At 29.9% G+C, this 25,953-nt stretch overlaps 1 protein-coding gene across 1 annotated transcript; it reads right to left on the reverse strand.

Moving 5' to 3' along the window:
• Positions 1-541: 541 nt before the first annotated feature.
• LOC121211286 (uncharacterized) lies at positions 542-22,447 on the reverse strand. The gene is made up of 4 exons (XM_041083930.1): positions 22,372-22,447; positions 19,051-19,233; positions 18,745-18,967; positions 542-647 (listed from the first exon to the last, which is right to left on the reverse strand). Exons 1-4 carry the CDS (start codon positions 22,445-22,447, stop codon positions 542-544), a joined length of 588 nt encoding a protein of 195 aa, XP_040939864.1.
• Between the last annotated feature and the right edge of the window lie 3,506 nt (positions 22,448-25,953).

Here is a 25,953-nt window from a genome sequence, read left to right on the forward strand (position 1 = left end):
TTTTTTATGATTTGTATAAAATTTAAAAAAAATTATATTTTTATTAAAATTTAATATTTTTTATAACTTTTATTGATTTTTATTTTTTATCATTTTTTGCCACATGTCACACCGTGGTTGTGACTCGTGGTGGCTTTAACTGTAAAAATTAGGGGCAATTAACTTTAACGGTCAAATGGTCTTTTTCAGTGGCAGATCTAGAAATACGACTTAGTAGGGCAGGGGCGAAGTTAGAAAATCTTTTCAGGGGGCAAAATTAAATTATATATTTTTATGATAGTAAAAATGTAACTTTTTTCCATTTTAATAGCCTAGATCTTTATAATTTTTAGAGGATTAAATCAAATTTTTATCATTGGGGGGTAAAGTGCAATTTTACCTATAAGAGCCAAATTTTGCTCGAGCCTAATAATAAAACAATAGCAAAAAAATAACAGTCTATTTATAAGGCCCGATAACCCAAAAAATTATGACAAACCCAAATACAAAGAGAGGCCCAATGGCCCAAAATCCTAATCTTTCAGTAGAAACCCTAGTTGCCCTAGCCCCCTGCCATGTTGCTCCCCGACATGTCAGCGGAAGCAGCGGCCGAAACCTTCCCCCTTGCACCAAAACGGCAATAGCAACCCCATTGACTTCTACCGCCCCTGCAAGAAACACAAAAAAGGAAAAGAAGTAGAAACAAGCAATCGAAAAAACATATATTGTAATATTATTTTGGTAAAACTGATCTTTGTAACACGAAAAGGAGGATTTTTTTTCTTTTGAAATAGAAGAACAAAGAAAAACATTGAAAAAAAGGTAGTCCATTTTATTTTCTATTTTTGAAAAATAGCATAATAAGTAAGAAATAAAAGTTTTTTTACTGGTCGTCTCGCCTCTCGCCATTGTCGAAAACCTTCTCCGACCCCGAATGCTTCCGAACCCATTAGGGTTTTCGCTAAGGCTTCAACGAAAGGGGACGTGAGGTGCGCAAAGAATCAAACATTCCTTTCTTTTTTTTTTCTTTTTTAGAAGGCTTAGCCTTCGGATCTAGCTCTGGAGAGTCAAAGGGACTAAAAAAAAGGCAAATTTTTTAACTCCAACCACCGGAGGCAATAGTCGCCGTCGCCGTCGTCAATGACCGGTGACCACAGCGGAGCGCTGATGGCATTGTGGCCGAACATGGAGGGCTTTAGAGAGAAAAAGAAAGAAAAGAGAAATTAAAAACAAAAAAGTCTGAAATATTTTTTTATTCTTTTTTTTTACCTTAAATAGAGCCATCAAAATGACACCATTTCATCCTGGCCATAAACGCCCCAAAACGATGTCATTTTGAGGGCTGACCCGATGACCCAATTTGGATTCCCTACGATCCACGTGTTTTCATGGGAAGGGTCTAATTGTAGTCGTGGTCCTTCGTCCTTTGAGTATTTTTCAATATTGTCCTAATTTCATTTTTTTCCTTTTAGAAATTATACCATTTAATTTAGATTTGTTTTCAATTTGGTCCTTAAATTGTTGCCCTCTTGGAGTGACTCGTGTATTGGGTTGGATTAATTGCCCTTTGATCCCTAAACTTTTGTATTCCATCTTAATTTAATCCCTTATATTATGTTTCCTTGTAATTTAGGCACTAAATTTTGTTATATTTCCAATTTAGTCCTTTACTTCCTTTTTTCTTATTTATTTCGCAATTTATACTTTAAGTTTTGTTTAAATTTTAATTTAATTCCTCATTTCTTTAATTTTTCCCTGTTATTTTAGGGGGGTGAGGCCTCTGCCAGCCCCCCTAGATCTGCTCCTAGCTTTTTTTATGCATTTTGGCAGTTCAAGTACCTAATTAGTACTAAAAAAGAGCAGAGGCTTAATTGCTTTTTTTGAAAAAGTTTGAGGGACTTTTAAATACATTTTGACAGTTCAAATACCCAATTGAGTGAAAAAAAAGGAGATTAATTGTTTTTTTTTGAAAAATTTCGAGGTCCTTTTTTATGCATTTTGAAAGTTCAAGTACTCAATTGAGTGAAAAAAAAAGAGATTAATTGTTTTTTTTGAAAAATTTTGAGGTCATTTTTTATGCATTTTGACAGTTCAAGTGTACAATTGAGTGAAAAAAAAAGAGAGCAAGTCTTAATTGCTTTTTAAAAAAAAGTTTGAAGGCTTTTTACACCATTAAGCCATAATTCATCTATTCAGTATCAATTATTAGTGTAAGAATATTACCATAAATCATAATTTCCCTAATTTCACATGTGTATTTAAAACACCACTCAATAAAATTGAATTATAAGATGTAAAAATATTATAGTAGATAAAAAAAGGTTCTGTCGTACACTTTGAAATAAAAAATAAAAAAGGACTAATTATAAATTAATATTAATATTTTTAACGCAATATCAAAATTTCTAATAAAAATCATCAAATATTTTGGTATACCAAAAAAAATTTTCTTGTCCGTGCTTGGGGACCAATAGTCTATACAAAAATTTTTAATGTTATACCAATATTTTTAACATCTACCAAAATTTATTAGGGATATTGCTATATCTTTTGATATACCAAAAATTTTCTTCTACTGCCTTTATGTAAGGACCAATAGCCTATACCAAAATTTCTAATGCTATACCAATAAGCTTAATGTGATGCCAAAATCTTTAACGGATGCCAAAATCTCTAACAAATATCAAAATTTCTAACAGATACCAAAATCTCTAACCAAATACTGAAGTCTGTAATTGATACCAAAATCTCTAATGGATACCAAAATTTGAAACCAAATACCACAATCTCTAACAAAAATCTCTAACCAAATACCAAAATTTCTAATGTGATGCCAAAATATCATGTTCTTCAGTCTTTAGAAATTTTGATTGACAAATTCAAATCTTTCATCGAAAAACTCAAAATTTTCATATTTTGGTTATTGGAATTTGGAATTTTTTTAGAAAAACTTTTTTATTTTTCAAATCCTTGTTTTCTTTCAAAACTAATCTTTTTCTTTCCTCTTTTGAAATCTAGAGACTAAACCCAAACAATAATTTTTAGAACTACTCTCCTATTATTCTTTTTTAATAAAAAACATCACCTAAAAGAATTCTTTTAGAATCTTTTGATTTTTTTAACACTCAAATCTCTCTATAAAAACAAAAAGGGAGATGGAAATCCTTCTCTGCAAACAAATTTCTCTGTCATTTTGGTTTTTGAGATAAGAAATGAGAAGAGTTTTGATTATAATGAATAAATAAACCAAAGAACAATTCTTTTTAAAGTTGAAAAGTCAATATTCAATAACAAAAGTAAAAAAAAAATGGGTTTTCCTTTTTCTTGAAGAATGAAAGAGAATTTGTTCACTTCTCATGCAAATTTAGGGTTACTTTTCACAAATTCAAACAATGAAATGATAGTTAGGAGGAGATGAGTAACATACTTAAATCTTAGGCCAATCCGACAATCGAAAATGGAGATAAAAAAGGGAGAGCTCAAAAGTTTGGTTGTAGATCTAGGAAAATAAGGGTTTCTTTTGGCAAAACTAATATCGTATTTGGAAAAAGGAGGTTGAAATAATGGTAAGGTGGATTGTTGGTGTTGATCAGCTATCAAAGAGCGACGATCAATGGTGCTAGTTGCGGTCTTCTTGGCAACGATTGCTAGATTATGGATTTTATTATACCAAAATTTCTAAGAGCATATCACTAGAAAATTTGGTTTAACCTTTTACCTTTTTTTACCAAAATTTCTAATATGATGCTTGTTAATGGGCATCGGCTCCTTCGGGATAAGTTTTTGAAGTGTCATTCGTTGGGCAATTAATACAACTCCCATGTAACACCCCAAACCCGGCCCAGACGTTATGGCCAGATCCGACATGCCACATCGAAGCGTTCAAAACATTTTATATTGTTGATCCAGAAAAACTACTTAGTGTTTTAAAAGATAATTTCATTATAGGTTAAAGTGAATGGAAGCTGTGCACCAGGTAGGAAACCGGAAAAGAGGAGGTGAGTCTATCGGACTACTTAAGTACCAAGCTCCATTCAGATCCAATCCTAGACATGCACACCGCCATTGCCACACCTTAACGTCATGTATATTTCTAGGAAACCGATTTGATTAAGTCATTTTTAGGAAAAATGATTAATTTTGGAAAATACTTTCATTGCGGAAGCTTTGCTTGTTGTCGTGTTATTTTGAAATCAATTGTTGTTGTTTTTTTTTGAAAACGCGCCCTAAAGCTATCCAATTTCAACAGTTAAAATAAGTAATACCTATCTTAGTAATACATATTAAAACCATCAAAAATAATTAAGCGGCCTTATTACATTTAAAAACCCAAAACTTCAAACGTAAATAAAAGGATGTCCAGTTCACCAAAAGAAAATCAAACTTTCAGAACGGGTGGCCACTCCGAATTCCCTCACAGCTCCAAGCCCACTATGGTTGGGGATTACCTGCGTGGATTAAAATAAAAAGGGTTGGGGAAACTCAGTGTGTAAGGAAAACCCATTCAAAGCCCAAGTCAGCTCAAGCCTATTGGGCCTAAGCCCATTCAGGTAACAGTGGTACTGGACCAGAGCCATTTTTAGATTACAATAAACTGGGCCTTAGCCCCTTATTCAGATAACAGTATGGCCCATAGGCCCATTTCAAAATACATGCAACATCAATAACATATGCAAGCCCATTTGGGAAGACTACTCAACCCACCAACCACTACACTCCACCCGTACCAGCCCTACACTCCATGTGGGGAATAGCTCAACCCACCCAGCCCAACACTCCACAGTTGCAGCCTTGCTGCTCAGTTAACAGTAAATTGAGGCAAAGCCTCCAGTACGTGGACAAGCCACTTTCAGTACTTCCTCCGTCAATATCCCAATCCCATGCATCAGATAATAACAACATGGCATACAGTAAATAACAACAGTCAAACATGCATTTAGGTCAATTTAACCCTAGGGATATTTCGGTAATTTATCTACTAGGGGTAAAACTGTAAATATTTCACTTTTAAAGGTATTTCAGTAATTTATCTATTTTAGGGTTTTTTATGCATATTCCTACTTTTCACATACTAACAGAATCACGTACCGAGGGTTCTTACCGAATTGGGCTCGTTGGCCCATCATTCCAATTTTGGCCCATTAAGCCCAAAAATATCGAGAGCACAGAAATCATGCACTTTGCAGTCCAAATTTTGCAGCTTACCAAAAACATTAATCTATTTACCTCACGAGCATTCGCACACTCGCAAATCTACAAAATACCGGTTTTTGGCATTTCAGCTTTTCGACTTTTGCTGATCCAGACTAAGAAAGAGGGTGTTAGTTACACACTTGTTTGCGACGATATGCTGACGAGATCCACACACGAACTGCCTACAATTGGATTACTAACACGTTAATCTAACTATTCAAATACGAACTACGTATTAACCCCTTACAATATTCGGCCAACCACACCTACAAATCATAGTAAGCTTATAAGAAATCAATAAGCAACTCATTAACAAATTTTTGTCAATGTTTACCACATAATCATAATTTCACTGCAAGCTGTCTTCCTGAGCAACAGTTACTAAATCATTTATAACTGGAGCTACGAAACTCCAAACCAAGTGCCGTTAATTTTCCCTGAAAATAGACTCATATATCTTATATCCATAAAATTTTCAGAATTTTTGGTTTAGCCAATCAATACCAGATTTTTCTTAAAGTTTCCCATGTTTCACTGTTCGACTAATCTGACCACTCTTCATTACGAATCAAATTTCTCGTTGTACAGAATTCAAAATATGTTCTCGTTTATTTCATTTGAAACTAGACTCATTAAGATTTAATTACATAATTTATTCACCTTCTAACTCATCTCTCACAGTTTATGGTGATTTTCCAAAGTCATGTTACTGCTGCTGTCCCAAGCAGATTTATTACCAAATCACTCTTTCACACATAACTTGCATGCATGTTATTTAAACATGTATATCACCAATCAATCATCACATATCTATGAGTTTACTTAAGTATAGTCTCCATTTCATCATTTTAAAGCACAACATATTAGCCGATTTTTCCCCTTAGCATCTAAGGCACATGCATGCTCATTTGTTTGGCTCAACTTCACCTATCTTCCATTTTTCATCAAAAGAACATGAAACAACAACCATTTCCTTCATTTTAATTCATGACCAAATGCTCACAACACAACCAAAAACCAAAATATGCTTCAAGAGTTAAGGTAGAATCAAGAAGAACTCATGAACATCAAGATAGAAGCAAACTACCATGAACTTACCTTCAATTTTCTTCCCCAAGTGACCGAACATTCAAGAGCTTTCTCCTCTCCTTTCTCTTCTCTAACTTTAGGCTATGATGAACAAAGATGGACAAAACTTTGTTCTTTTCACCCCTTTTTCTTTTAATAAAATTTCATATTTCATCCATTTAATTCTTTAATACAAAAGACATGAAATGCCTATCATGGAACATTTACCTAAACCATTATCATGGAACATTTACCTAACCCATTATCATGGAATATTTACCTAATCCATTATCATGGAACATTTACCTAACCCATTATCAATTTGTACCATGAATTATGGATATCAAGTGCTCATATTGTCTACAACAACATGATGGCTGGCCACTTCATGTAAAATGGGAGCTTTGTCATGCAAATCCTCCTATTTTGCACTCCTATTTATTTGGCCACTTCATTTTAGCCTATAGCATTTTCAAACATTTTCACATAGGTTCTATTTCATAATTTCACTCACAAATGACAAAATCAAAGCATGAAATTTTGCCAACATTCACAGAATTCCCGAAAATTGGGGCGTTACATCCCAATAATCGTATGTATTATCTTGGGACCCAGGTTTTGTCTCTCAACTTCAAGGAGAGCCCTGAGGGTTCATAGAGTAGAAGCACCTCGGTTGATAGAGGGAGTACATATATGAAAGACCCGTAGATGATTAATCGATGAAGTCGTGCGCGAAGTGGATCGAACCACCAACCAAGGCATAACTAGCTTTTTTAAAGAGACATGGCACCTAAAGTGGCTAGTTATTCCTTTGGTGGGGAAAATTGTATGCTTGGACTCAATCCTCATCGAGCAGGCCAATAATAGGGGGTTAAGAAAAAAGGTTAATGTTTATTGCAACTTTTTTAACTTTAGTGGCATAAGGCAAGTGCCATACACAAATTGTTGGGTTGAAAAATCATTCAAATTTTGGGTGGAATAGAGGATTGGTTTATGACATTTTGTAACACCCTTTGTCGGACCCAATCGTCGAATCTGAACTACGGGATGCTACATCCATTTCTTGAACAACTTTGATTGAAACAAACATAATTTTTCCATAAACACAACAATTTATTCTAAATATACGATTATTGAATTATTATATCATGTTATATTTCAAATCGGGGTTTATACGAGCCTACGAAAGCTTTATGGATAACTCGAGACTATTGGAAGACTAAAATGTAACACTATTAAAAGTTTCCAAGTTGATGTCGCGACATTGATGGTCCAATGTCGCGATTTCCAAGAAAATATACAAACTTTCCTATTTAATGACCAAATTGCAAAGTTTTCCAAAACTATACTAGATGGACATCGTGATCTTAGGGTTCAATGTCATGACTTCTAAGGCGACCTTGAAAGAAAAAGCTAACTTCCCAGCCTAAGGACCAATTATAGAATTTTCAAACATCATAGAGTCAATGTTGCGACATTAAACAGGGGAAGTCTCAACGAGATAGCTTAGTGTCACAACATTCAAGGTGTGAAGTCGTGACATTCACAACAGACCACTAAGCTCTAGTTTCCATACATTTCCAAACTAACATAAGACTTCAAAGGTTGATTAGAAGGCCTCAACTTGACCATTCCTATACTTATGATAAATTATTATATAAACTCAATTCAACCAACATAAAATTCATGTATGATCAATATCATTTCCAAACTATGCATCAATTCATATTCCCCAATCATTTCAATTTGTAACTTGTAACATACCAAACTCAAGCAAGTTCAAAATCATCATTCATGCTAGTACCAAACTTTACCAAACCATGCATCAACTATATTATAAGCTATACTAAACATACAAGCTCAACCATTATCACATTTACCACATAACTATCAACTTAACATGATCATTTGTGCACTAAGGTGCCCTTATATTGTAATGACCCAAAATTCACAGGCATCGAAAAAGTACATTATCGGGCTTCCGTCTTAGCAAAATGAGTTCATAAATAATTACTAGAAATATCTATGAGTCTAGTGATGTGTTTAATTAGGCTTTGATTAGGTGAATTTAGTCTAATTAAGAGTAATTAGTAAAAATGATTAAATTGAATAAGGGGTAAAAATTGAATTACAGATTAATAGAAAATAAAAGGGGCCAAATAGGCAATTATACCTATTTAAGATTTTGACGCGGCAATTACTTCATAAAAATCTTAGATTTTTATGATTTAATTATATAAATATCTTAATAACTTATAATGAATATTATTTTATTAGATAATGTAATTTATATTAATTAAAATTATGATATTATATTATAAATTAAATCAAATAATGACAAATGTATGGTGATGATAAAATACGTGTGTAATGTTTGTATTTATACACTTGTAAAATATTTATATATTTTCTTAAATAATAAGTAAACGATATTTATGAATTAAATATTATTATTATAATTATATTATTATTATAATTTATTATTATTATTAATTTTATTAACTAATTCATAAAAGAAATAAAGTAAAAGAATAAAAGAAACAAAGAAGAAAAGAAACAGAGACTATTCGAAACAGGGGAAAGAAAAAGAAAGAAAGAAAAATGAAAGGAAAAACTAGGGATTGGGGCTTTAAGCTTTAATTTAGTAAGTCAATTAAGCCATTTTCTTTTAATTTTGATATTTTAGAAGCTTTAGAACAAAGTTTTGTTGAATTTATGTTAAGATTTTGAAAGTTCTTAGGTTTTTGAACATAATTCATGTTGAACAAATTGATGAATTAGGGGTTTAATTGATAGAATTTCTAGTTAGAATTGATAAAATAATTAAATTGTAAAGTAAGCTATAAGTTTTGTGTTAGAGGGACTAATTGAAAGAAATTTGAAATTAGGGTTTTATGGTGAACATTAGATAGTTAAGTTGAATTTTGTAGAAAATTGAGTAGAAATAAGGTATGAATTGAGATAGAAAAGTAAGTGAATTTAGTTAGGATCAAATTGAAATTAAGGTAGAAGTTGAATAGAAATTCAATTATTTAATATAAATTAGTGTTGTATTAATAGTATAAATTATTTTAATTTTTTTAGCTAGCAAAGAACCAGAGGCATCGACACAGAAGGGAAAAGAGAAGATTATTGAAGAGTAAACTCGAGAAAATCACGGTTTGAATTACTATAATTTAAACTACTATTTATTAAATATTATGTTTAAATTTATATGTATGGTAAGTAAAATTTTAAGGTAAGTATCAATATTGAAATGAATAAAATTGAGATGAAGTATGATTATGTATAGATATTTGATAGTATATTGATTGGAAAGTGGAAAATTGTATTGAATTGAATTGTGATTAAATTGAGAATGATTTGAATGGAAAATATGAGAAAGTGATTAAATTGAAATACGAAAATTGAATACCATACTAACTAGTCGGGTTGAGTCGGATATAATTGGCATGCCATAGGATTGAAAGAATTTGGGGATTTTTCAGCTTGGCCGAGAAGACACTGAAGTCACTATATTTCTTCGGACTGTCCGAAGAGGCACTAAGTGCCATTCTAGTGTGTTTGGGTGGATTATTCTGGTGTGTTTGGTTGGAATCCGTGTATCTGCCAAGGTCTGAGTCTTGTTAATAGGGGTAAGCAAATGAAACGATAAAACGAATGAAATTGATCGATTGATTTATTGAAGAAATGAGAGAGTTGAAATGGTGAATTGAATGGAGACTAAAAATGAAAGACATGAACCAAAGGTTCATGAGATGATTGAATTCAGTTTGATGATATGTGATATCAATTTGATTAATTGTTATTGTTGAAAATTTGAAAGTTAAAGTATGAATTAATATATATTAATAAATTATTATATGTTTGATATTTATATGTTTATACATTATTATTTGTTATTATAGTTTGAATTATGGTAATACCATTAAGTATAGGCATACTAAGCATACGGTTGTTTCCGTACACAGGTTAGTAGAAGGTCTCGGTTCAGCATCTAGATCAATCCCGACTTCAGAGACAATTTGGTGATGTAATCTCTCCTTTGGTAAAAGTGGCATGTACTTAGGTATTGTATAAATTATGTACTTAAGTCTTGAAACTTTGGTTGTAAAATGATGTCTAATATGGGTTATAAGTATGAAATGAATTAGTATGGCATATTTGGTAAAATGTGGCATGAAACTAAAATGGGAAAATGAATGAAATTATTAGTTCAATTTAAAAGTTATCTATGAGTGATCAAGTAGATAAATTGTTAAATTAATGTTGTAGGCATAATTAGGTATGTTTGAGTGCGGAAATGTATGGTTTGTTATATTGGTTGCAAATTGGTTTCTGTTTGAAAATTGTAGGGAAGGTTAGATGTTTATAAATGAGTTATATTGAGTTCAAAAAAAATTACGAAAAAATTTTCAGAAAACTCGAACTACGTTCCACTTTTAATACGTGTTTTGGACCTCGAGAGTCCATTATAGGGACTTAATAATTAATTACACTATGTATGTTATTGATTTGTGAATTATTAGTAAATTGTCCGATATGTCCGGTAATGCTCCGTAACTCTGTTTTGGCGACGGTTTAGGGTTAGGTGTGTGGGTTTGATTGGGGTCCTTAAAGTGTAACGCCTAAGCTTGTTAACATCTTCCACATGGGCTTGTCATCATATATTGAGATTTTAGGCCCACGAACAACATTGGTCCCTTCTAATTCATTCTCCTCTGTATTGTATTGAACTCTAAAATCCATCATCTTAAAGCTTCAACTCTTCTTCTCGATTTTTTTTGTGATAAAGTCTTGGACGAGTAAGTTGAGTTTTGACTTTAACTGTTTGGATTTGGATCTTGTGATTGGGCCTTGAGGAAAACTAAGCCCATCTCTATTATGGCTTTTGAATTGGACCGAGTTACTCGTATCAGAAATGCTTTGTAAGTTCAAACCTTGATCACTTAAAAATATGATAACTGCCAATCATTTTGGTATACAAATTGGTTATCCTTGGCACATAATGTCATAGCTAGTCACATACCAACATTAACATCTAAATAAGTTAAGACACACTTACATATAATGAATAACATCACTTAATACTAGAGTAATCACATGCCACATATCAAGTTACAAGCATATACCATTCCATATTCAATACATTTTAAAGTTATCCCATTTCAATTAAAATACATATATCGCCCGATGGAACTCTAGTAAAATGGACTCGAATACACGGGTGAACTAAGTTGGTCGTCCGAGTTGAACTTACATCAGATTACCCGTCCGGGTTAAACCTATATCATATATTACCTAAGAATCCATGACAAGGTTGGATCTCACTATATTACCCGAGAATTTGCAACAAGGTTAGATCTCATTATAACCTGTAATAATATTCGATTAAGCGTACATATGATCCTATTTGCATGCCAATTGTATCCTAAGCTTTTACTAAGTTCGCATGGGCATCAATTACATATATTTTAGTATCATACCTATAGTCAATTATTTTCTTACATTTATACCCAGTTAGGGGTAAGCAAAATTCGATTCGACTCGAAAAAATCGAAAAAAAAAACTCAAATTTCGAGTTAAACAAATCAAGTTATTCGAGTCAACTCAATTTTTTTTCGAATTTCGAGTTCGAATCGAGTTGAGTTTTCGAATTCGAATAACTCGAATAATTCGAATAATTAGAATATCAAACTATAATATTTTACATTTTTACCCCAAACTCTCAAACCTTTTTACTTTTCTCTCAAAACTTTTACTCCTTCCTACTTCCCCCTAAAACTTTTACTCCCCTCCCATCCTAACCCCTCTACCCAAAATCCATTTCCCACCAAAATTTTAGTCTCTATTTTACTTTTTCTCAAAATTTTACTCCCAAAAACCCTCAAAACTTTTTATTTTTCCCCAAAATTTTTACTCCCTCCCATTTTCCCTAAAACTTTTACTCTCTTCTCATCCCATCTCCCATCTACTCCAAACCCATCCCCTCCCCCCCAATTTTTTTTTAATATTTTTCCTCCAAAATTTTACTCCCTCATTTACTTTCCCTCAAACTTTTATTCCCCAAAACTTTTTATTTTCCTCCTAAACTTTTACTTCTCACCCTTTACTCTCAAATAAGAAATCAAAATTATCTAAAAAATATCACTAAAGATAAATAGTAATAATTTTATTTATCTATACTATTTATATTATTAAATTTCACATTTTATATTATTTATATTATTGAATTGTTTAGTCATATTGAATATTTATATTAAAATTGAATTATTAATTATATCATAAAATATTCGTGCTAAAATTTTATATTGGTATCAATTTCACATTTTATATTTAAAATAACTTTTATTAAAAAATCACATTTTTACATTAAATGTTTTTTTTTTAAATTTCAAAATACATAGTGACAAGAATGTGAAGATAATTGAAACAACTAAGCAAGCAAAGAAGCTAACCCGTATATAAAAGATTAATAAATAAATTTTGAGGTGATGAAAGTTAATAAAAAAATTGATTAAGGTGGACAAATTTTATTATGATAGGTGACAGTGATTACAATGACCCAAAATTATTTTTCAAAATTTAACTCGAACAAATATATTCGATTCGATTCGATTCGATTCGATTCGAATTCCATCTCATTTGACTCGATTTGAGTCAATTTCAAATCAAATTAGGATGATAAAATATGATTTGTCAACTCGATTAACTCGAAATTTTTTTATTTGATTCTATTCGAACGAATGCTCACCTCTATACCTAGTAGTTATTCACAAAGTTTCAATTCAATTCGTTCTAGCCATATTTGTCAAACTACTAGTATATCAATATATACTCAAACATACATATACAAGTATACATACCACACAAAATGAGTTAGTAAATCCATGTGAACTTACCTATTCAAAACACCAAAACAAGTGGATTCTTTACGGACTAACCTGCAATTTTAGCTTTTCCCCTATTAGCTCCACTTTGATCCAAATATTGATCTAGCAATTATTTTATATAACCAATCAATACTAAACATTTTTATGTTATGTCATGATATACATGATCCTATATAAATATATTTTCAATTCTCCTTATATTTTACATTTTATTCAATTTAGTCCCTAAACTCGAGATAAATATAATTTTCAATTCCTAGCTTCGGATTAAAATAAGATTTCATATATTTTCATTAGGGAACTTACACTTTTTATTTCTAACATAATTTCATGATAGGTTTTACATTTATTCAATTTGGTCCTTAATGAAACAAAGTTAACAAACAAGCTAGATTAACTTTACAATCTAGTCATTTTCACAATCTAAGCTTAAAATCTATCAATTTCAAGCCTAATTCATCAATTAATCAACAATGGAAACTCCCTAAAATTTTAACAGTTTATCAAATTGGTACTTGAGTTAGCTAAACCAAGCTCCCATGACCCCAGATCTATAAAAATTACAAGAAAAAAGACTTAATTTCTCTTACCTATTAATGGTCGAAAGCTTCAAAAGCTTGAAAGGGTTTTTATTTTGCTGCAACAACGGTAGACGATTTAAGGATGAATAAAGATGGTGAATTTCCACTATCTTTATCTTTTTTACTTTAATTAACCTAAATTGATTAAATTAAACTTAATTAATCCTTTAATCACAATTAGTGAAAGATGTCATCATCATGCACTATATCCTATTGGAAAATGGTATATTTACCATTTTGAACCTTTGATTAATTGTTTTTTAAGCCCCCAAATCTTTGGTCAATTTAAATTCTATAACGATTGAAATTTTACAATTTAACCCCTAAACCTTAATTAACTAATAATAGGGTTTTAAAACAGCATTTTTCGGTATCACGGTTACACATTTCATCCTCTTGCATCCTTACATCTATGTGTATCACATAATTATATTTGTTAATATATTATCTATTGTCAATTTATTGGTTGTTAATTTTGCTATCATTATATAGATATTATCTTATATCTTATGTTGTATAGATTTCATATTCATGAATATTGCTGAACTTAGATATATATATATATATATATTTTATATTTATTTAATCCAATTCCATAAAAAAAAAAAGTTACGCAACTAAATATAAAGTTTGTGATCCATTAGATAAGTGACACAATAAGCATTGACTTTTGCGTAGTTTCCTGTTAACATATTTTACAATTTCTTCTTAACTATTCACACCCGTAGATGTTGACTTTAAGGTTCTACATTCTAGAAGTTAATTTCTTCTTTTAGCATTTAATTTTCAAATTTTTATCTTCAACTTAACATTAGCCAGTGTAAAGAGGTAAATCTAAATTGATCTTTAATTTTTTTTTAAAGTTTAAATTAATTAAAGTAAAATTATATTTTAACTTTCTAACATTATAAAAATTTAATTTAATTTTTTAAAAATTATAAAAATATAGAACGTAAATTTAAAATATTTCATAATTTTGATTACAGCCGTTCAACTTAGCTATCATTGTCTGCAACGTGGTCAATGTAAATAATATTCAATGTTATCTTATTGACCTTTGCCGTCTTTTTTGACTCTATGAAGTCGAGAATGCAGTTAATAATAATTTCACCTGGACTTAGATTTGGTACGTAACTACATTACATTACTTTCGAAATTGGAGTTTTTTTACGAGAACGAATCACATTATCATTTGTAAATTAAAAAAAATATATAGTTTTTGTACTTTTATATTTTATATAATTTTCTCTAATTTTAAAATGAGGACGTGATAAAAATTAAGAGTGTAACATCACCACAATTTAATATAATTCAAATTCATGATTAAATTGAAAAAAAAGATTACCAAAATTTGAAATTATTGTGAAAAAAAAATTCAAATACTAAATTAGAGCTAATTTATCTTTTCAAAAATTTCATTAACCTTTTGTGTTGGAAAAAAATATGAACATCATATATATATATATATATAATAATAATATTAATTATATGCTATTATTTACTATTATAAAAGATTAGTCCAAAATTAAAAGTGAACTAATTTGATTAAAATTAGGTTAATATAAAAATTATATATTAAAGTTATGGTTCTTAATTTTTTTGATATTTCATCTTCAGAAAATATTTGTATGTTACCCTGATGATTTTTATTTAATGCCATGAGTGTATTATTTGTATATATAAAAGTATTGTTTGTGTTATATCTTTTTTGTTATAAATGAAAGGAGAATGAGATTTAGTTTGGAAGTGCATTCATATGGTAACTGAATGCAGGTTGTTTTTTTTAAATAAAAAAAAATTTTATATACTTTTTAAAGAAATTGTAAGCATGTATTCATACAACTTCGATTATTATTTGTTGGCTCTCTACATTTAATCTTCTTTTAATTTTAATCCATAATAAGGAATTAAATGAAGTTGTTATTCTAGAATTTCAAAACCTAAGAATATGTGCATTCTTAATATCATGAAAGTTGATTTTCCTGTTATTCTTCAATTGTAATAATGTATTCGACCATTAGAATCAATTTTTTAATTTTGATAATATATTTTAATACCTTTTGAAATTTATGTTTCGAATTTTAGGAAGAATATATTTGGGTTTATGCTATAATGTTACACGATAATGGGCTTTGTATAAATCTTTTGAATTTTATGTTTCGAATGATATATTAAATATTAAAATTAGTGCAGAGATTAATATTTTTGGTTTTCATTGAAGAATGAGACTGTCTTATTTTGAGTTATTTTAAAATTGTAGCATGATTAGAAATTTCAGTTTTTGATCTTTATCTATTATGGAAGATTTTAAAATATAATGGTATATTTATATATTTTAAAATAATTTAATCCAAGTATTTGGGATCGATTAATCCCAATTGATTGGCATACCAGCTTTTGTGTCAATAGTCTATAGGATTGGCTAGTTCTAAACTTGCAGAACCATCAGAAGCAGAGATTGAGAAATGTGGAGTGGCAAAATTCTTTAAGGGTTACCGTGTGGTGACTTTGGAAGAACCACAATTCTTTCATATTTCAAAACCTTACTTGGAATGTGACTGAAATTATTAAGGTATCATATAGTTGGGCAAAGCGTGCAATACACTTCTCTAAATAGTAATGTTGTGACCATATCCCAAGGTTGAATTTATGGCCCCAATTAGGCGGTAATTGGGTTTGTTTAAATACATATAGGTCTGTTTGGAATGAAGGTAGGCTTGCCGCAATAGGGGGAATAGTGAAAACTTGAGATGGAGAGTGGATTTTGGGATTCAACAATATTTGGGGAATTGTTCTATTTTTTATGCTGAGATGTGGGGCATTTTGAATGGTTTGACTCTCTTAATAGACTGTAGTTATGATAGAGTTTTGATTTAAACTGATAATCTTGAGAGAGTCCAAGTTATTTAGGAGAAGATGGCAAATGGATCTAATTCTGCTTTGGTTTGGAGAATTCATCACCTGTTGAGGCACTTTAATCACTAGCATTTGGTCACATCTCTAGAGAATATAATTAGGATTTAGATAGACTAGTTAAACTAGCTCAACATAGTACTTATTGTTTATGCTAATATGAGGATTCCAGTGTTAGGGGGTAAGTTAATTTTTGTAACTTGATTAAGTTTTATTTCTTTTCACAAAAAAGAAAAGGAAAAAAAACTTAATCGAAGCAATAAGTCATCAAAGTGACCTCTATTGTGTAAATTATTTTGTTTTAAAATATAAAAGATTATTTTCACCAAAAAAAATATATAAAAGGTTATGTACATGTAACTTAAGTTATGTTAATATTGATTGGTCTAAAAGAATGTTAATATTTAATAAAATTACATGTACAACTGTAGTAATAAACATGTAATGATTATTTGGTTTTACACATGAGTAAGGAAAATTAATTGTTCGACTGTTCCTATTGACTAACAAAATTTTTGTGTTAATGTAAACGAGATTCGTTAAATCTATTAATTGATTTTTTGTGAGTAATATATAAAAATAATTAAACAGATATATCATTATAAATATAATAATATGTTTGACACATAAAATTTAAAAAAAAATTACAAAACTTAATGATTTAATAGTTATCATTTAATTAGGACTAAAATTTTAAATTCTAAAAATATAAGGACCGAAAATAACAAAATTAAAATACAATTATAAAATATAATAGCAAGTTTTAACTTATTAATTTCCACACTCCCATCACTAACCACCAACCATACAACTTAAATGGCGTAAAACTGCCATCATTAGAGCCAATATTTAGTTCAGACCTAAAATACCCAAACGAAGATGTGGTAAGTTTGACTTGACACATCTCAGGGAGAAGGTGGACGAAAGTGATAAATCATCGATGCCGACGACGTGCGAAGAGGCAAGCCCTTTCTTGCCCCTATCAATAGAGTAAAATTGTTTGGTAGTTTTTCAAAAATTTTGAAATTAAAATTTAATACATTCACTTTTTGAGATAATAAAATTTTAATTCATTTTTATTAAAAATTCTTAAATAATATATTAATACAATAATAAATTTATATTTTAATCCCTTAAAAATATATAATTTAATTTTTACTTAAAAATTTAAATTTCTAGCTCTGTCGGTGATTAAAAAAATCAATAAGCAAACAAATTGGTCAATTTATATTGACTTACAGCCAAAAAACTGAATTTAACCCACAATAGAGATTTTTCCATCAAAGTTTAATTTCCTCATGTTATATTTATTAATACAGTGCCAGTTAACACTTGAAGAATAAAAAATATGAAAATAATGGTAGCAGAAATTACTAGTATGAGAAACTTCATTGCAAATATATATATATACCACCAAAAACATGAAACGATGAAATAGTTTGAAATATATGTTTAATCTTTGAATATTTTAATAAGTAATCTTAATTTATTCAAAACTTGACAGCTAATTATTAAAATATTAATTACAAAATTATATAAAGTTATTTTAATGTTGCAGTATGATATAAACAGGGGCGAAACCAGGGGTTGGCAGGAAAATTTCATTTACATCTTTTAAAATTTTTAAAATTTTAAATTAGTGAAAGTAAAATTACACTTTATCCTCCCAAAAAATGATAAAAACTTAATTTAATTATTTAAAAATTATAAAAATAAAGGGTATTAAAATGATAAAATTATATTTTTATTATTATAAAAATTATAATTTAATTTCAACCCCTAAAATAATTTTCTGGCTTTGCCCGATATAAGAAAATGTTAGATCTAAATTTATAAAGTCTGTCTATTGATACTAGCTAATAACTTGTTGACTATAATTGAACATGTGTTCTGTAAATTCTGTTTATCACCATAGTCCGAATTATGTATAAGCCTCAGAGATATTTGAGTCAAAACTGAAAGTATAAAGCCAAAGCTAACAAACGACGATTTCAAGCCAAATCGTTCACTAAAGTCTAGAGACTTTAGCATATATATATAAAGCAGTACTGTCTGTCTTCCCTGCTATTGTCTTCATGGATCAATGGTTCCAACGGAAAAATGGCACTACCATAAACCTCATACGACCAACCTTGCAATGAAAACCGTTACGTTCACCGCAAGCAAAGTAATAGGGCCTCCATCGATTGAGCACAAAGTGGAAGCCGTCGCCGCCTCCTTGTGTGGGACTAGCAATCATCTTTGCTCTTCTTAAGTCACAAGTCAGGAAACTCCACAGATTTGGCAGCAAGTAAACGCTGTGTGGAAAAGTGTTGTTGCTTGGTGGATCATATTTGAACACTGGGCAGCCATCATGTTTACATTAAATATGGAACGTATGAGGGAAAAGAAAGGGAGAAAAGTCGCGTTTAATAATGACTCACCTAGTGTATCGTTGAAGTAGAAAGGACCATTTTGGAATGCCCATTCAGTGTAGTTGAAGCCGAAGTGCCAGTTTTCTGATCCGCCCACATTGATCTTGTTGGGGCCTTGTGTTTGATTAGGGGGATGGTAGGGTCCCCAGCCCCAGCCCCAGCCCCAGCCCCAGTTGGTGTGGTTATAACTCGCTAACAATCAAAACCATTCAGATTTTTTAAAAAAAAAATTTAAGATATTATAATAATCCGACAGGCAGGATAGTGGGTTGGTGAAAGAAATGGTAAAACCTCTTTTGATTAACCGATATGAATGAATGAACACTGTTAGTTTGCATAAAATAGAATTGTGTTTTCTCTCCTCCACTACAAATTTGCAAATTGACCTAAAATAGATTGCAAAAGTCAAAAGTAATATACGATCTTAGGCAGACACAACTACGCGCGCACTCACGTTTATGTGATGTATTAATGACGGTTTAACAGCAGATTATATGATTAATCTTGTGTCAGTGAAACAGAACTGTTTTGAGTTTGGCATATGATAAAATAGTGGTAACTTCATTTTGAGAGACGAGCAAAATCCCAAGACATCATTATTCAATGCATCGGATGGTTGCCACTGCATTCACCAAAGTGATGGGTTTTACAGCCATTTGATTGTGACAATCCATCAGTCACCAATCAGACTGGAGTTCATGCGTAGAAAGCTCAAGTACATTTCAAATTTCTTCTCCTTTTCTAACCATTAAACCCATATGATTTGAAATTGAATACATTGTCCTCATACAATTGTCATCCTCCCCCTTGCTGCCCTTCTTTATTTAACGTCAGGTTACGTAATTAACCTCATAACTAACTTGTTATAATCATATCTAAAATTGTTAAATTAAACTTTAATTCTTAATGCGTTTTTTTGGTAATTATTCGATGTTAATGGTGATTTTTATATTCCTAATCTTTTATTATGTTTTTATACTTAGGAGAATATTTGGGAGCAAAAAGGAGCGAAAAACAAAAAATCAGAGTAAGGTATAGGAGCCACATGAGCTGACCCATTCCACACGTCCGTGTGAGCCACATGGGCTATCACGTAACCATGTGGCAGGTCATATCGATTTCGCGAATTGGCACCCTGAACTACGAGAAAACATGGCAAAAATAAGAAGATATAAGAGAACTGTCATAAAATACTCAAGAAAACAACTCGAAAAACACCATTAAAACTAATTCTGAAGCAGGTTTCTGTCAAGATTGAAAACTTCCTGTTGATTTCTTAGGAGATTATCATGAGTTTCTTTTTTTCTTTCGGTTAGACTGTATCTTGAATGTTTTTATTTTCAAGTATGAACTAATTTTTTAAATACCTATAAGAGATTAACCCTATGGTGTACTCTATCGCTTGATTTTTATTTTATGCAATAATATTTAGATCTTTTTCTCAATTATGTGTGTTTAATTCTTGGTTTGATATTTTTAGATTATTGATTCATGTTTAATATGCTTAAATCAGAGGAGGAATAGACACTGTTTAAGAGTAGATCTAGCATTATTGAGTGGAATTGTATGCAATTCTAGAAATAGGACGACATAAATCTACCGAATTAGAGTAAAATCTAATAGGGGAATTTATAGCTCGAGTTAATGCAATAATAGGGTTTTAATTAGAAAGAAATTTCAATTAATCAACTTAGAGTTAGTTGCTCTTACTTTCAAAAGAGATATTAACATAATTTAGAGATTTATACGGATCAAAATACTAAGTAAAGAAATTGCTTAATTTAGATTAATAGTGAAATATGAAGTCTAAGTGAATTCTTTCATGGGTATTGTTTTGCTTCTTGGTTGTTAATCATTTATTTTCTTATTTTGTCCCTTGTCGTGTTCATTAGTTAATTAATTTAGTTAATTTTAGTTTTAATCAATGGCTCGAATTTATCGGTTAAATAATAGAAAAACGGTAATTGCTAGTACTTTGAGCCATCATAGGAACAATATTTTTGCTTACCGTATCTATACTATTAATTGATAAGTGCACTTGCTTTAGTCAAATTTTTAATTAGTTAACGACGCATCAAATAAATTACAAAAAGAAATAGAAAAATTTATTATTATTATTATTATTAAAAGAAATTTTATTTATAGAGAAAAACCAAGTACATATGATTAAGATTTAGATAGAAACCAAATACATAAGCGCAATGTAAAATATAAAGAAGAAAGCTTTGAATGTGTAAGGATCAAAGATGAAGATATTCCACAAACTGATATTCTTACAAATAAAGCGCCAGTTTTTGCAAGCACGTATAATATTTTGTTCATAGCTCTAACAACATGGATCAGTGACCATTTTTTATCTTTCAAGCCGACTCCTAATGTCATTAATCTCTTATCTCAAATTTCTTGACATATTGTGAGGATTCATTACCCACCGTACAAAATTGATAGTATTATATTCAACTAACATCACACCAAAGGTTTCCCACCTTCGGAGCTAGAAGACAAAGTTGATAGATGGCAAGAAAATGAGTTAAACTAAAAAGTAATAGAGTGTAAATTAAACCTATTTTACAAAACCTAACATGAAACCAAAAATAAAATACACAAAATAAGATTCTATCAAAAAACTATTTATAATAAAAGAAGCATTATAAATCAAAACAATCTTGAATCATTAATAGGCTAATTTAAGTTATAAAAAAAGGTTTTTAGGGTTATAAAGAAAAAAAGTTACAACTTACAATACCATGAATAAAAAATCACATATTGATAATGTCATAAATATCTCATAAAAATGTCACAAATAGATAGATTATTATTGTTTTTTTTTTAATTATGAAGACTTTTGGCTTTCCGTCTTCCCCAATTTTTTCTCCATCACATTATTTTTATTTGTTTTCCTATTACAATTTTTTAAAATAAATAAAGTCTTCATGAGATTACTAAAAATGCAAAAATCTTAATGTGTCATCTTTATTCATATTAACTTAATTTTTTTTATATTTACTTAAAATAGAATCAAAATAATTAAAAACAAATTTATAATTTGTAATATACTTATACAACAACCCAAAAGTCATAGGGTTTGAATTAATAAAATTTGTTGTAGGCCAATTTTGGCTTGTTTACAATCAAAACCAAATGACCCATTTAAATTGTCTAGGCCCAAATACAAATACCCAAAACCCATTTATAACCCAAAACCCAAACTAACCTAAACACTTAAACCCAACACCAACCCAAAACAGTGAAACCTGATAGGCCCAAAACTCTAAAAATTTTGGAAAGCCAAAAACCCTAGGGTTTCTGGCGCCGTTGCCCCATGTGCACCTGACACTGCTCCACCATGTCGGCCACCACGCCCCGCGCGTGTTGAGCCATCACACACCCCACCGTCCGTGCCCATTTCCTGCAATCAGACAAGACAAAAGCAATTAAAAAATAGGTGAAAAAGGGTTATAAAAACCCAAATCAAAAACTGTAACAGGGGTCTCTTTCTTTCTTTTTTTTTTCGGCTAGATCAATTCGGCTATTGCTATCAATACAAAAACAGTGTGTTTCCAGAATATAGAAAGAATAACCTCCACAATATTAAAAATCAGATTTAGCAACAAATCGCAGACACGAAAGGTTTATTATTTCTTTCTTTTCTTTGAAATCACGCATATATTGATAAGTGTTTCATTTTTCTTATAGATACACATAAAATATATTAACAAATACCAAAAAATAAAAAAGCAAAAAAAATAAAAAAAATAAAAAAAATAAAAAAACAAAAAATAGAATTTTTACGCGGTGGCCGGCGCCGGCGCCGGCGCCGGTTCGGTGACGGACTGGTGATCGGCCCCCTGGCCGGAGTCCTCCCTTCTCCCTCTTCTCTCTTTCCCTCTCTTCTTCTCTCCTTTTTTTTTCTTTCTCCCCTTAGAAATGAATTTTTTTCTTCTGAAATTGGGCTTATTTATAGCCCTCCGAAACGGCGTCGTTTTGGGGGCTGTACTTAAGCCCCAAAACGATGCCGTTTTGAGCCTCCGACTCGATTGCCCGACCCGCTCCAAGGAGGATCCGCGTGTTTTCTACGGAAGGACTAATTGCACCTTTAGCCCTTCTGCTTTTTTTTACGAATTGCAATCAAGTTTTCTTTTAATTATAATTCGGCCCTGTTGTTTTGTTCCGAGTTCATTCTGGTCCCCCACGCTGCGCAGCGTTTTAATAGCTGGAAAATTGTGTTTTGGACCCCCTTAGTTTAGCGCGTGTTCAAATAAGTCCCTTTCATTTGTTTTTGTTTCTTTAAAATTTGTCTCAAACTTTCTATTTGCTTTCAATTTAATCCCTGCTTATCATTTTAGTATTTTGTTTATTAATTATGTTATCCTTTTACATATATATTTATTATTATACTACCTGTTATTATTAGTATTATCTTTAGGAATATTTTATTATCTTTATCATTATTATTACACTTATTTCTATTATATATATAATTATTATTTTTCATCCTTTTATAATACATTTATCATTACTGTTTATTATTGATCTTATTATTTTCATTATTATTACTTATTTTTAATGATGTTATTACTTATTTACATATGTGTATATACGTATTTTATGTACATATTATTTTATTACTTATTTTTGTATATATACTATCTTATGTTTATAGTCTTAATACTATTATATATATTTCTTGTATATTACATATATATTTTTAATGTTATATTTTTGTATATTATGTATATATTATTATATCTATTTTTTATCCCTATTATCTTATTGTTAACACTAGTACATACATTTTATTATATGAATATATATATACTTTTATATATAGTATTATTTTCATACGTCCTTATATTTATTATTATACCTATTATTTTCATTATTTTTACTTATCATTTTATTTTAATATTATTATGTATATATTTTTCATATATGTTATGTACATGTATTTTTCAATATTTATTTTATATATATGTATATATCACGCATATATTTTAACATTATTAGTCGTATTTTTACTATCTTAGGTATATATTCCGAACACTGTATATAGTATATTTCTAACGCTATTACTATTCATATATATATACATATATTCTTAATATTATATATTGTATGTATTTTCTTATTATATGTGTATGTATAGTATGTACATATTCTTTAATATTATTATGTATTAATTTTTTAAATATATGTATATATATATATTAGTACTTATATTTAGTATTATTATGTAAACGTCTTTCATATGTATATATTTTAACACTAATAGTTATGTATATTTTTATCACTTCATGTATATTTCAAATATTATATGTAGTATATTTCCAACATTATTACTAATTATACATATATATGCATAAGTATAAATTATGTACATACTCTTAATGTCATTTTTTTACATATGTATATTCATTGTGTTTTCGTATTTGATACTATTGTTACATTTAATATCGTGTGCATTGTCATTGTTTTTAATATTATTGTCGTATGTATTATGTGCCTTGATGTATTTCCAACTATTTTCTTTCGTTTCCCGCCCATTTTTATATAGTACCTGTAACAACCCGGTTTTGACTCTAATCGGACATAGTGGTTTCGGGACCACAAGTCCGAGTCAAAAAAATATTTTAATATTATTTTGTGTGTTTATTATGTGTGAATTTAATTGTGTGAAATTTTCGTGTTTTAATTTTGTCATTTGAGTGTCCGATTAAATAAAAGGATTAAATCGCTTAAAATAAAAATTTAGGGGTTAAATCTAAAAGTACCTAATTGTTGTTGTCTTTTTAAAATGGGGGATTAATGATGCAATTAGACTAAAACATAGATAGTGGGTGGCAAAGGACTAATATGACCTTATTATATATGTTTTGTTTATTAATTATTAAAGGTTAAATAAGTAAATTAATAAATAATGTATAGTATAATAAAACAAAACATAAAACAAGCCATTATCATCTCTTTTGTTGGCCGAATGTTGCAAAGAAAGAAAACATCCATGGCATTTAGGGTTTCGGCACTTTACTAGCTTGATTAAGGTATGAAATTGTTTCGGTTTTTGATGATTTTTACGTTTTTGAGATCGTTGCTTTGAATACTTCAAAACCCATGTCTTAATTTTGTGAATTGATGAATATTTTGAATTATGCCATTGATGAATATTTGTGTTTTGGGATGTTTGATGATGAATAATGGAAGATATGTCTTAGATTAACATGTTTTGTCTTGGGATTTTTGATGAATTTGAGTATTTAGGGCTAGATTGTGAAAATAAATTTTTGAGGGACTAAAATGTGAAATAAATGAAATGTATGGACTTGTATGAATACAAGGAAGATTCGGCCTAACTATAGTGTTGTGAGATTTTGTGTATTTTGTGTTTTATGCAATAGGGACTAAATTGCAAAAAGTGTAAAATGTCTGGGGCAAAATGGTAATTTGCCCATTTAAGTGTTTTTGGATAAAATTGAATGATTTGATGAATAAAAGGGTTAAATTTGACTATGTTTAGATCAAGGAACGAAGAAAACGAATTTGGATCGGGGGAAATCGAAGGTAATCGAATAGTCGATCGTGTTTGCTGATATCCGAGGTAAGTCTATTAGCAACTAAAAGTTATTAAGTTAATATTTATACATGCATACTAATTTTATCTTATGATTGAGCTATAATTTAAAGTATAATAGTTGAATAAACTTTGGACTATAGATATTGTATATAACATGTTCGAATATACAAGTATGATCTTGTATAAATTATTGGATTAATCAAAGGTATGTATAAGATATAGGTATATATATATATATGGTTTGAATGATTATATAAGTATGTATATATATATATATATAAAGTCGAATAAGCATGCAAATATACATGTATGCGTTGTGTATTGAATTTAGTTATGTCATT

The sequence above is a fragment of the Gossypium hirsutum genome, chromosome A12, assembly GCF_007990345.1.
Source record: "Gossypium hirsutum isolate 1008001.06 chromosome A12, Gossypium_hirsutum_v2.1, whole genome shotgun sequence".
In the NCBI taxonomy this organism is placed as follows: Eukaryota; Viridiplantae; Streptophyta; class Magnoliopsida; order Malvales; family Malvaceae; genus Gossypium; species Gossypium hirsutum.